General features: G+C 40.8%; 1 protein-coding gene across 4 annotated transcripts in view; it reads right to left on the reverse strand.

Annotated features, from left to right (window-relative positions):
* Positions 1–14031, reverse strand: part of LOC138970624 (uncharacterized) — a 425184-nt gene that overhangs the window by 203555 nt on the left and 207598 nt on the right. For all 4 annotated transcript variants that reach the window (XM_070343089.1, XM_070343090.1, XM_070343088.1 and 1 more), the window contains one exon: positions 8268–8363. In XM_070343089.1, coding sequence (XP_070199190.1) covers positions 8268–8363 — 96 coding nt within the window. The remainder of the gene's footprint in view (positions 1–8267; positions 8364–14031) is intronic.

Consider the following 14031-nt stretch of genomic DNA (forward strand, 5'->3'; position numbering starts at 1 on the left):
ATATATGAAATGATAACGAATAATATAAAATCATGACTTCGAAGCTGAAATACATCCCCATTATCCATGCGTAGTGAAAGAATGCTAGACCAAAATATTAATCAATTTGATCAGAATATGAGCGCATGAAATTGAAAGTGCTGCCTCAACTTTCACAAAAAGCGGGATATGACATGTATCTAAAAAAAGAAGAACAAGTCGCGTAAGGCGAAAATACAACATTTAGTCAAGTAGCTGTCGAACTCACAGAATGAAACTGAACGCAATGCAACGCAGCAAGACCGTATACTCGTAGCATCGTCAGTCCACCGCTCACGGCAAAGGCAGTGAAATTGACAAGAAGAGCGGGGTAGTACGTTGCGCTGAGAACGATAGCACGCTTTTCTGTACCTCTCTTCGTTTTAACTTTCTGAGCGTGTTCTTAATCCAAACATATCATATCTATATGTTTTTGGAATCAGGAACCGACAAGGAATAAGATGAAAGTGTTTTCAAATTGATTTCGAAAATTTAATTTTGATAATAATTTTTATATATTTAATTTTTAGAGCTTGTTTTTAATCCAAATATGACATATTTATATGTTTTTGGAATCAGCAAATGATGGAGAATAAGATGAACGTAAATTTGGATCGTTTTATAAAAGAAATAATATTTTTACAATTTTCAGATTTTTAATGACCAAAGTCATTAATTAATTTTTAAGCCACCACGCTGAAATGCAATACCGAAGTCCGGGCTTCGTCAAACAATACTTGACCAAAATTTCAACCAATTTAGTTGAAAAATGAGGGCGTGACAGTGCCGCCTCAACTTTCACGAAAAGCGGGATATGACGTCATCAAAGACATTTATCAAAAAAATAAAAAAAATGTATAGGGATATCATACCCAGGAACTTTCATGTCAAATTTCATAAAGATCGGTCCAGTAGTTTGGTCTGAATCGCTCTACACACACGCACACACACACACACACACATACACCACGACCCTCGTCTCGATTCCCCCCTCGATGTTAAAATAGTCATAACTTGACTAAATGTAACAAGTCGCGTAAGGCGAAATAACAACATTTAGTCAAGCTGTCGAACTCACACAATGAAACTGAACGCAATGCAACGCAGCAAGACCGTATACTCGTAGCATCGTCAGTCCACCGCTCACGGCAAAGGCAGTGAAATTGACAAGAAGAGCAGAGTAGTACTTGCGCTGAGAAGGATAGCACGCTTTTCTGTACCTCTCTTTGTTTTAAATTTCTGAGCGTGTTTTTAATCCAAACATATCATATCTATATGTTTTTGGAATCAGGAACCGACAAGAAATAAGATGAAAGTGTTTTTAAATTGATTTCGAAATTTTAATTTTCATATTAATTTTTATATATTTAATTTTCAGAGCTTATTTTTAATCCAAATATAACATATTCATATGTTTTTGGAATCAGCAAATGATGGAGAATAAAATGAATGTAAATTTGGATCGTTTTATAAAAAAAATATTTTTTTTTAAATTTTCAGTTTTTTAATGACCAAAGTCATTAATTAATTTTTAAGCCACCAAGCTGAAATGCAATACCGAAGTCCGGGCTTCGTCGAACATTACTTGACAAAATATTAAACCAATTTGGTTGAAAAATGAGAGCGTGACAGTGCCGCCTCAACTTTCACGAAAAGCCGGATATGACGTCATCAAAGACATTTATCAAAAAAATGAAAAAACATATGGGGATATCATACCCAGGAACTCTCATGTCAAATTTCATAAAGATCAGTCCAGTAGTTTGGTCTAAATCGCTCTACACGCACACACACACACACACACACGTACCTAAAGTGTGGATGGTTACCTAAGAGGCGGCACTGGGTGTAGTGCCTTTCTAGTGCACTTGCACTACAACAGCACTGGGTGCAGTACTCGCTCCGGCATCGAAGAATTTTGCACTAAAAAATGCACAAAATTTGACCTATTTCGTCGCCTATAGAGGACGGAAAGAATGTCATTTTGAACATTGTTATGACATTCTTTCCGTCAAAAAAGTCAATTTAACGGTGTTAAATGAAGCGACCATCCACACAATTAGGTTGCCATCCAGAGTTTAGGTTGCCATCCACGTGTGGATGGTTGCCTTATGGTGATTTAGGCAACCAAACCTGTGGAAACGGGGGTACACACACACACACACACACACACACACACACACACACACACACACACACACACACACACACACACACATACACCACGACCCTCGTCTCGATTCCCCCCTCGATGTTAAAACATTTAGTCATAACTTGACTAAATGTAAAAACAAGTCGCGTAAGGCGAAAATACAACATTTAGTCAAGTAGCTGTCGAACTCACAGAATGAAACTGAACGCAATGCAATTTTTCAGCAAGGCAAAGGCAGTGAAATTGACAAGAAGAGCGGGGTGGTAGTTGGGCTGAGAAGGATAGCACGCTTTTCTGTACCTCTCTTCGTTTTAACTTTCTGAGCGTGTTTTTAATCCAAACATATCATATCTATATGTTTTTGGAATCAGGAACCGACAAGGAATAAGATGAAAGTGTTTTTAAATTGATTTGGACAATTAATTTTGATAATAATGTTTATATTTTTAATTTTCAGAGCTTGTTTTTAATCCAAATATAACATATTTATATGGTTTTGGAATCAAAAAATGATGGAGAATAAGATGAATGTAAATTTGGATCGTTTTATAAAAAAAATATTTTTTTTACAATTTTCAGACTTTTAATGACCACAGTCATTAATTAATTTGAGACCATCTCAGATACTGGGTAACAGAAGTGGGACACAAGTTTAAAAAAAATTGCAGAAAAACTGATGAAATGGTTTATGTAATAAAGATCAGTTCGAAAACGCGTTCTGCAAGTAGTTTTGGTTTAAAAAAAAAATATATATATGAATACTTTTTTTTTTTTTTTTTTTTTTAATTGCAGATTGACGGAATTTCCGTCAGACTTATTTTCAGATTGACGGGCTAGTTTCACTCATGTACTATTCAATGACATTTATTGAGGGTAGCAAGCAATGAATCGTACACGCATCCGATTGTGCATCGTTCGTCACACTGGAAACACAGAAAGCTGCAGTGCCGAAGGGCAGTCATGTTCAAAATCGTCGCTTATTTCAAGCAATATGCGCCATCGGCTTCAAATACTGATTGAAACTTATTTATACAACATTGAATTATTATTTACTGATCATATTTTGGTTCCAGCAAGTCCAGCAGTTTCGCAAAACGCAAATAAAACAGAGTAGAACGGTGCAGATCACGTTTCGTCACAGGAACGAAACCGGAAACGACCCAGTTTACAATCCGAATTTCTGGTCCATACGGGTCAGATCTGAGCTATTTTTATAGCTGACCTCGTTCTCGCATGCTATGTGTGCGTACTGGAACAGGCTTTCGAAACCCGTCTCGTGGTAGTGTCAAAAATAGGCCGCGATCACGTTCGTGACATACGGAACCGAAGCGAAAGTTCCGCCAGATAAAAGCGTCCTGTGCAATGATTTATTAATCTGCGCATTACTGCAGATTACTAATCGAAAGTATGACATTGTGCACATGATTTCAACTCCCACATAGCATGAGTTTACACAGGTGAGGTGACGTGTCTTCATGATTGTGAGAGGGCCCCCTCTGGACACGAATGTGACGAACGAATGTACTTTTTTTCCCCTTCGCTTCTCTTGAATACCCTAAGTCAAAAAACATGTTCATTAATGCCTACTTCAAAATGAACTTACTTTACAACTTCAAGTGCTCTTTTACGGTTTTAGAGCTCTATGATTTTTGCCTCAGCTTTCAACAAAGATGCGTGGGATCTCTGTGTCCCTATTTCCAAAGTTTCTACGTCTATCATAAAATAATGATTTACTTTGCACATAATCAAATGTCATTTTTAAATACTAGAATGTATATACAGTGATCCCACACTGCCTATTTTAGACACCAGAAAGCGTGATTGAAGTAAATTGCAAAATTACAGAGGCACCTCAACAATTTGCGGGTGTTACCCAGTATCTAAGATGGTCTCATTTTTAAGCCACCAAGCTGAAATGCAATACCGAAGTCCGGGCTTCGTCGAAGATTACTTGACCAAAATGTCAACCAATTTGGTTGAAAAATGAGAGCGTGACAGTGCCGCCTCAACTTTTACGAAAAGCCGGATATGACGTCATCAAAGACATTTATCAAAAAAATGAAAAAAACGTATGGGGATATCACACCCAGGAACTCTCATGTCAAATTTCATAAAGATCGGTCTAGTAGTTTAGTCTGAATCGCTCTACACACACACACACACACACACACACACACACACACACATATATATATATATATATACACACACACACACACACCGCGACCCTCGTCTCGATTCCCCCCTCTACGTTAAAACATTTAGTCAAAACTTGACTAAATGTAAAAAGGTCGGAGGAACAATATGTATGTAATTGTAAAGTTTTATGATGATGATTTCTCCGAATTAATACACACACCATCACCCTCGTCTGAACTCCCAACCTCGGTTAAAAAAATAAATATTATCCATACTTAAAAAAAACAAACAACAAAAACACTCAAATGCTTACAATCTATCAATTCAAAGATTCAATTTAGAAATTATACACAGCATGTATACATGTGTGCAATCCTCAGTTTGGTTGGTGCGCCTAATTTCCCTAGAGTGAAAGATAAAGTGGATATTGTGCCTGTGGAAATTTAAAAAAACAAAACAAAACAAAACAACAACAAAAAACATGGGTGGGTTGGTAGGCAAGCTTGCTTTACGCGATTTGCCCTGGTGCCCAAATTCAGGCCCTGGGCTCGTCTACCACCCAATGCTACCAAGCGCAGCAACCGGGCCCCGACAAAACAATAAAACAGCACGGACAATACAGAACAAGAGCGATAGAATCTACCTATATCACTGCTGAGGGATAGAGGGGGGGGGGGGGAGGGTGTCTATTACTGAGGGGAGGGGGTGGGGCTGGAGAGGGGATGAATCTAGTGGGGAGGGGAGGGGGCAGACAGGGAGTGGGTTTAGACAAGGGGTGCCTATGGGCTCGCACCTCGGAGCCAGGCCTCGACGTTGGTTTTGAAGGCCTGGGGCGAGTCTGCGCTCACAGCCTCTTGGGGGATGTTATTCCAGAGGCGGATTGCAGACCGAAAGAACGACGTTCTGTGTGAGTCGGTGCGGGACTGTGGGACCTGGAGTCTGGTGGTGTGCCCCCTGGTTGATCTTGGGACTGGTGTCAGTGTGCCTTCCCTTGGGGCTACCTCGACCAGTCCACTCATGATTTTGTACATCATGGTTGCCTTGGTCGCGGTGCGCCGTTGTATGAGGGGGTCCAGCTTGAGCCTGGAGACGAGTTCCGTTGCACTACTTGTGGGTTTGAAGTCGTGCAGGATCCTCCTTGCGGAACGACGCTGTGTCATCTCCAGGCTGTCGGACAGGCCCTTCTGACATGGGTCCCAGACTGGGGAAGCATACTCCAAGACCGGTCTCACCAGTCCATTGTAGCAGGTGGCCTGAACAGGATGGGAGCAGCCCCTGAGGTTTCGGTAGACAAAGGCACTGGTTTTGTTTGCCTTGTATTCTCTGTTTATGTGGTATTCTCTAAACTATCTTGTAACAAGAAGGGCAAAGCCCATACGACTCACATGCTTGACCTTGACCTTGACATGACCTTGACCTTCAGGATCAAGGTCAAATAAATAAACCTAGCAATGACATTATACACTAAGAACTGCTTTACACATTTTTCCTTCCAAAATACCAAGGTCATGCAACACAAAGCTGTTAATTCAAGACATAGGAAGTACAATGGTGCTTATTGGCTCTTTCTACCATGAGATATGGTCACTTTTAGTGGTTCACTACCTTATTTTGGTCACATTTCATAAGGGTCAAAGTTACCTTGACCTTGATCATATGTGACCAAATGTGTCTCATGATGAAAGCATAACATGTGCCCCACATAATGTTTAAGTTTGAAACAGTTATCTTCCATAGTTCAGGGTCAAGGTCACTTCAAAATATGTATACAATCCAAATTTGAAGAGCTCCTGTGACCTTGACCTTGAAGCAAGGTAAACCAAACTGGTATCAAAAGATGGGGCTTACTTTGTCCTATATATCATATATAGGTGAGGTATTGAATCTCAAAAACTTCAGAGAAAATGGGGAAAATGTGAAAAATAGCTGTTTTTTAGGCAACATTTATGGCCCCTGCGACCTTGACCTTGAAGCAAGGTCAAGATGCTATGTATGTTTTTTGGGACCTTGTCATCATACACCATCTTGCCAAATTTGGTACTGATAGACTGAATAGTGTCCAAGAAATATCCAACGTTAAAGTTTTCCGGACGGACGTCCGGACGTCCGGACGGACGACTCGGGTGAGTACATAGACTCACTTTTGCTTCGCATGTGAGTCAATAAAAAGGGGTCTTTGATAAAACAGGAAGGGGGGGGGGGGATGTAAAAAAAAAATGAGACCACTAGGAGGGTTGGGTTTACCAAGACAGTAGACGTAAATTTACAGGGAATATGACGCAGTGAAAATGACGTGCAGGTTCTGGACTAACGGAGAATCGCACTTTACTTAAAACAACACCAAAGACAGGGAATACATGTCACCCGCAAAGTGAACCTACAAGTGAGTTTCTTAGATTGCCGTTTAAAGTAGAGACGTGGCGCTAGGGACGGGTGGGCTCCAGTGTAAAATAACGGCCATAAAAAAGTACACTAACAGCAGTTGATGAGTTTTCCAATTGATGTAATCACGCAATGGGTGACTAGCATGTTAATAAAGAGTAAACTAAAATAGATAAAGCATTCTTACCTGAAAAACGTTCCTGTTCACCCAAAAGTGGCTTCGGAACTGACACTCGTTGTATCGTGGCACCGTAATTTCCACAAAGTTCACATTCCGCTCAATGTAAGCGTCCGGGACGTCGATTGGAGTTTGGCTTGCGGCTGCTTGCATTATTTTTCTGTGGTCTTGGCAGCTTTATGCACCCACGGTATCATTGTCATCGACTAATTCAGATAGCACGAACTTTTGCACATCATTCGACGCCATCTTGATATGCTAGCCTCTGCCTCGTTTTCAATAAGGGCGTTTCTTAGCCTGCTAGCTACGCGAGCGCTCGCCGCGAGATATTAGAGACATCCAGATTTGCCTTCGTCAAAAGTTCGTGAGTTCCGATCTTCGCGAGTTTGTTGAAGTGGTAACCTCAATCCCGTCACGGTCACCACTTTCCAATTTCGGTCCAGATCTACGCGAAGTTCTTCGTGCGCATTCGAAACAGTGATGACGAGTAGTGTTATATATGACGAGTCTTTTTTATCGGAATATTCCAGACATCTGAATATGCTGGGTACACAAGCAACACTGAATTTTGTTTCGATTTTTAGATTCATTCCTGTAAAATCTCCCAACTCTAAAACAAATAGGCCTAGTGAAAACAAGTGTCTTGTGCAAGAGAGATCAAGGGAGATAATTGGCAGGATATGTCGCCCGTCGACTGAAGTTCTGAGTTTTGTGTGGGTATCCGTGTTTATGCACTAGGCCTCCAAAATGAACAGTTTACAGATGCACAGTCCACAGAAGCGTCGTAAAGATATTAAACTTTAACACTGCGCACATAAAACATATTTTTAACATTATGAAAAGGACTAAAAGTACTCACTAAGATTGCTGATTGAGGTTCGTCAAACACGCCTTTTTCACCACGCAGATTCCGATCTTCGGCAAGCAGTGGTGGGCGCGAAAAACCAAGCGCATGCGCATTGAGGCACAAAGTTAAAAATAGAGAGGAAATCCCCACCACCGACGAATATTCGTCTGACGAAGGTTGAATCTGGATGTCCCTAGTCTCGCCTTTGCTCGCCTGTAAGAAACACGAGACTGACCAACAGCTGGTTTTTTGGATAGAGTCAAGAGTGCGAGTAGACGGTTTCAACTGACACAGTGTCGCCAAATCAGAAGTGTGCTATAACAAATTAATTCAGACTGCACGCTGGAAAAGTACGCATTTTTCATATGCTTGAACACTGCGCTCGTTCACACATGTCTGACCTAATCTTTGGAAGGGCATCCAGTTGGGATCTAGTTCCTTCATTCTCACGTCCACTTCCCAAGCATCTTCCGGTGTTTTGTATTCAACAAACACTTACATAAGAATGGCATCAAAGCAACAGTGCAAACAGAGCAGAAATGGCGACTCACAACAAAGGGGTGCTGTGTTCTCAGCGTTTGTACTGCACTTGGTGAGAGCGGTGCACTTATCATCACTTGCATTACAGGCCTCCCCAAACTGCAGACCTGTAATAATAACATTACTATTAATATAAGTTATAACACCACCACTGATCACACAAGTACGAGTTATAACTAATATGAAACAAAACAACCTGTTCTGGATATAAAGACACATGATTTGACTTTCTTCTCGCATGTAGAATGTGTTAAACCCCCACTCCGCCTCCCGTAAACCATCTGTTTCTGATCACAGAGCTCCCCAACCTTGTACATGTGTGTATGTGTGTGTGTGTGTGTGTGTGTGTGTGTGTGTGTTTGTTTGTTTGTTTATTTGTTGCTTAACGTCCAGCCGACTACGCAGAGCCATATCAGGACGAGGAAGGGGGGGATGAAGGGGGCCACTTGTCAAGCGATTCCTGTTTACAAATGCACTAACCCATTACTTGTGTCCCAGCAGGCTTTAGTAAAACTAAATTAATACCTACTGGAAGATTACCAGTTTCCAGTATGTTAAAATAGGCTTAACCTATCTACTGCTGGACTTACATCAGAACACTAACAGATTAAACTATACATGAATCGCGAGACAAGCGGCAAGAGAAGAGATTTTTGGAAAAAATACAGGTGAATGAGCAAGAAGGCAGAAAAAAGAAAAGAATTCATGAAGAAAAAGAGAGCATGACAGGAAAGAGGAACCAAAAATCTACCTAACAGCAAACTAGAAAGCTCCTGCGGTTTCAAAAACAGGAGGGGCTTTTAATTTCATAACCGCAGTGCCCCACTGCGGGAGTGTGTGTGTGTGTGTGTGTGTGTGTGTGTGTGTGTGTGTGTGTGTGTGTGTGTGTGCGTGTGTGTGTGTGTGTGTGTGTAGAGCGATTCAGAGTAACTACTAGACTGATCTTTAAGAAATGTTACATGAGAGCTCCTGGGAATGATATCCCCAGACGTTTTTTTTTCTCCATTTTTTCGATAAATGTCTTTGATGACGTCATATCCGGCCGCTGTTTGTAAAAGTTGAGGCGGCACTGTCACACCCTGATTTTTCAATGAAATTGATTGATATTTTTGGCCAAGCAATCTTCGACGAAGGCCGGACTTTGGTATTGCATTTCAGCTTGTAGGTTTAAAAATTAGTAAATGACTTTGGTCATTAACATTTTGAAAATGTTAATGAACATTATTTTTATAAAACAATCCAAAAACAATCTTATTTTTCATTATTTTCTGATTCCAATAACATAAAATATGTTATATTCAGATTAAAACCAAGCTCTGAAAATCAAAAATATGAAAATTATGATTAAATTTAAGTTTCCGAAACCGATTTAAAAACTATTTCATCTTATTCCTTGTCGGTTCCTGATTCCAATAACATTAGATATGATATGTTTGGATTAAAGGCAGGTGGGCCAGTGCAAAATTGACCAAATTGTTCAAAAAACTGTGATGGGTATTTTAGCAGATTCTGTTTCCATAACATACCTATCATCCATGTGTGTCGGTGTTTTTGTCAAAAGTGTCCTATTTATCTGTCAATAAAGACAAAATGTGAACATGTGTGGCATTGATTGTCTTCTGTAGTCGATATTCCCCCGCAAAAAAATGTCTCATTTCAAAGGCTAGTTACGGCTTTGTCCTCAGCAAAACAGTGCATTCACGACATACGAAACTGCGCAGCAGCTCTTGACCTATAACATGACATCAGTGTTTTGATGAATGTTCCATTCACTCAGCCAGTAGTCCGTTGCAAAGGCAGCAATTGTAATCGAACGGAAATGTCCTTATTTGGAAGGTACTCGACATCCATTGGTTTGTTTCATAAACCGAAATCGGGAACCAGTTTACTTTGTGAGTGCGCATGCTCAGCCTACGAATTTTGCATCCGGAAACTACCGAAGAGACTCTCGGCCATGGCGGGAACACCCGAAGTTCACTCGGTTTTACAACATCCTGGTTACACATCAAACGATCGTTTTGATGAATGTTCCATTCACTCAGCCAGTAGTCCGTTGCAAAGGCAGCAATTGTAATCGAACGGAAATGTCCTTATTTGGAAGGTACTCGACATCCATTGGTTCGTTTCATAAACCGAAATCGGGAACCAGTTTAAATTGTGAGTGCGCATGCTCAGCCTACGAATTTTGCATCCGGAAACTACCGAAGAGACTCTCGGCCATGACGGGAACACCCGAAGTTCACTCGGTTTTACAACATCCTGGTTACACATCAAACGATCGGTGACAACCGAAAGCGAATTTTTCCTTGAGAAACAATCTTTGATACGATAACAATGGCTCGAAATAAGAACAAGTCGCGTAAGGCGAAAATACAATATTTAGTCAAGTAGCTGTCGAACTCACAGAATGAAACTGAACGCAACGCAACGCAGCAAGACCGTATACTCGTAGCATCGTCACTCCACCGCCCGTGGCAAAGGCAGTGCCCGTGGAATTGACAAGAAGAGCGGGATATTTGTTGCGCTGAGAAGGATAGCACGCTTTTCTGTACCTCTCTTCGTTTTAACTTTCTGAGCGTGTTTTTAATCCAAACATATCATATCTATATGTTTTTGGAATGAGGAACCGACAAGGAATAAGATGAAAGTGTTTTTAAAACGATTTCGAAAAAAAAATTTTGATAATTTTTATATATTTAATTTTCAGAGCTTGTTTTTAATCCGAATATAACATATTTATATGTTTTTGGAATCAGCAAATGATGGAGAATAAGATAAACGTAAATTTGGATCGTTTTATATTTTTTTAATTTTTTTTTACAATTTTCAGATTGTTAATGACCAAAGTCATTAATTATTTTTTAAGCCACCAAGCTGAAATGCAATACCGGACCCCGGGCTTTGTTGAAGATTACTTGACCAAAATTTCAACCAATTTGGTTGAAAAATGAGGGCGTGACAGTGCCGCCTCAACTTTCACGAAAAGCCGGATATGACGTCATCAAAGACATTTATCAAAAAAATGAAAAAAACGTTCGGGGATTTCATACCCAGGAACTCTCATGTCAAATTTCATAAAGATCGGTCCAGTAGTTTAGTCTGAATCGCTCTACACACACACACACACACAGACAGACAGACACACATACACCATACCCTCGTTTCGATTCCCCCTCGATGTTAAAATATTTAGTCAAAACTTGACTAAATATAAAAAGGACAATGTCTTTATTAGTTCGGTTAGCAACAACAAGTAGTTCCGCTGGTACTAGGCCAAAGTTTGGATTCTGCCGGTGTTTCCGATACAGAGGAAAGCTTTGATCTTCACGCAGATCCACAGGTCGCCATTCCCGAACACGCCATGGCGCAGACTTTTTACGTCTTGGCACTGGCTTGCTTTGCGCTGAATCTGAGTCAGTTTCTGTGCGGTATCTCCTCGACAACCAAGTCGAGCATTTGCTATGCAAAAAATAAAAACAAGTCGCGTAAGGCGAAAATACAACATTTAGTCAAGTAGCTGTCGAACTCACAGAATGAAACTGAACGCAATGCAATTTTTCAGCAAGACCGTATACTCGTAGCATCGTCAGTCCACCGCTCATGGCAAAGGCAGTGAAATTGACAAGAAGAGCGGTTTAGTAGTTGCGCTGAGAAGGATAGCACGCTTTTCTGTACCTCTCTTCGTTTTAACTTTCTGAGCGTGTTTTTAATCCAAACATATCATATCTATATGTTTTTGGAATCAGGAATTGACAAGGAATAAGATGAAAATATATATAGTAAACTTCATCGGACCGGTTAGGTCCGCAAAACATAGCTAGTCAGTTGGGATTTAAACATTAGAGGACGTACGTGCGCTTGGTAGACCCATTGCAGTCGGGCTTGGACATCGTATTGTACGTTCTTTCATAAATAGATGCACTTTTGGATTCAGGGTCAAACTTTCGTTGGCGAGATAGGGTTTCGGTCTTGGTTTTACAACGAACAAAATAGAATTTAGTCTTATACAGCAACTGTAATAAACTCTTAGCCTGGTGAGGAAAGAACTGTTCTTCCGTTTGTAGCCAAAAAAAATAAGTAGCCTCCTTCCGGAAGTGTCCCCCTTCCATCAATAGTTAGTTAGCGAATACATATAACATGTACGGGATCAATCATAGCTAGTTTGGCACCGGGGTGCAAAACTTCCACGCAGTTAAGACACGCGGGGTGGGAGATTAGGTGACTTTTAATAACATTTAATAGATTGAAAGCGTGTGATTTGTGAAAAATGTTCTTTTGTATTGATGACGCGTGATTTGTCCTGGTCACTTGACCTTTTGTAAAATAAACTTTTGTTAGAAATATACAACTGACGTGTGGGCTCCCTCTATGGCTGATTGACGTGCATATTGATTGAGTTCTTGTTCTGTTATTGTTTGAATTTAGTTATTGACCAGTCAAGCCGGAATCTTAGGGAAAGAAAGGGGATAGCAGTGGACTAGGGAGAATTAGGAGAACTGCCACAGTACCTTATACTTTTGTCAGGTCAATTTTGGGGCTACCCCACGAGAATGCAGAGTATACATACACAGAGACAAAATAAAAAGTAGCAACATATGAAAGCATTAAGTCCATCTCTTTCACTCTGTCTGTCTGACTCTCTCTCTCTCTCTCTCTTTCTCTTGGGGGGGGGGGGGGGGTCACGTGGCGTGGCCGTCGACCAAGGTGGCTACATTTTCTGCTCTGACGTTTGTCATTTACAATTGCAATTCCTCCTTGCAAAATGGAAATAAAAGGACTACCAGCTGCTTTAAGAGCATCCCTAGACGTATTGCTTGTCAAACATGAGCTGTCATCTTGCTTCAACATTACTTCGCCGGCATTTTGCAAGTGAGCAGCCACACGATCTTGAGATACGTTTATTATCTGTTTCATAAAAGGCTGTCTGTCTGTCTGTCTGTCTGTCTGTCTGTCTGTCCGTCTACTTCAAAGACCTTTGGTTCGACGTACTATAAATGTAACGTTTTGTTTTGTCTATCATAAACGTTCTAAATACCTACCATTTTGTGTTTTGGTTCTTTTTTCTTGGAAGATTGCATCGCAGAAAAAATATTTAACCGTGGTTAATTATACTTCGACTGACAACATTACAGAAAATCCAACAATGGCGGCCAAACTACTGTTGTTTAGAAAAAAAAGCTCCGTGTCAAATCAGAAGAGAGAGACGGAGGGCAGAGCAACGTGCAGCACGCAGAGAAGAAAGCCATCAGACGAAAAATAAACAGGCAAGTTGTGATGTGAAGGTGACTGTTCAGTCAATTTCAGAGACCAATTTATTTCCAATAGTTTCAACTTGTGGGAGTGGAAGGCCAGACATGTTTTGGGGAAACTTTCACACACACTGGAAAACTGTTGCACGGAACGACATATCACTGTTGCCTGCACGTGAAATATGGAGGGCGCTATACCAAGCAGTGTGTCACTCGATGACAGTGAATATGGGTCAATGGGTGAACCGGCCAGCTAGCTGTGACAACAACAACACTGAACTACACGGTGTGACTGACAATGACGATGTGTGCACAGGTACTAGTTTTACAAGTGAGGGAGAAGGCTGTGATTTCCCCAGTCACAAAGTATGTGGACCCAACACGCCTCAGTTAAACGGAAAGTGCAGCTAAACAAAAACAAACACTGTTCCGTAACTACGGTAAAAGCTTCGCCCCCCCCCCCCCCCCATGCCGCTGGCAGATTTTAAAAATCTAACACTAATAGAGCACCTGCCTTGATAGCTGA

The sequence above is a fragment of the Littorina saxatilis genome, linkage group LG7 (genome assembly GCF_037325665.1).
Source record: "Littorina saxatilis isolate snail1 linkage group LG7, US_GU_Lsax_2.0, whole genome shotgun sequence".
Classification (NCBI taxonomy): Eukaryota; Metazoa; Mollusca; class Gastropoda; order Littorinimorpha; family Littorinidae; genus Littorina; species Littorina saxatilis.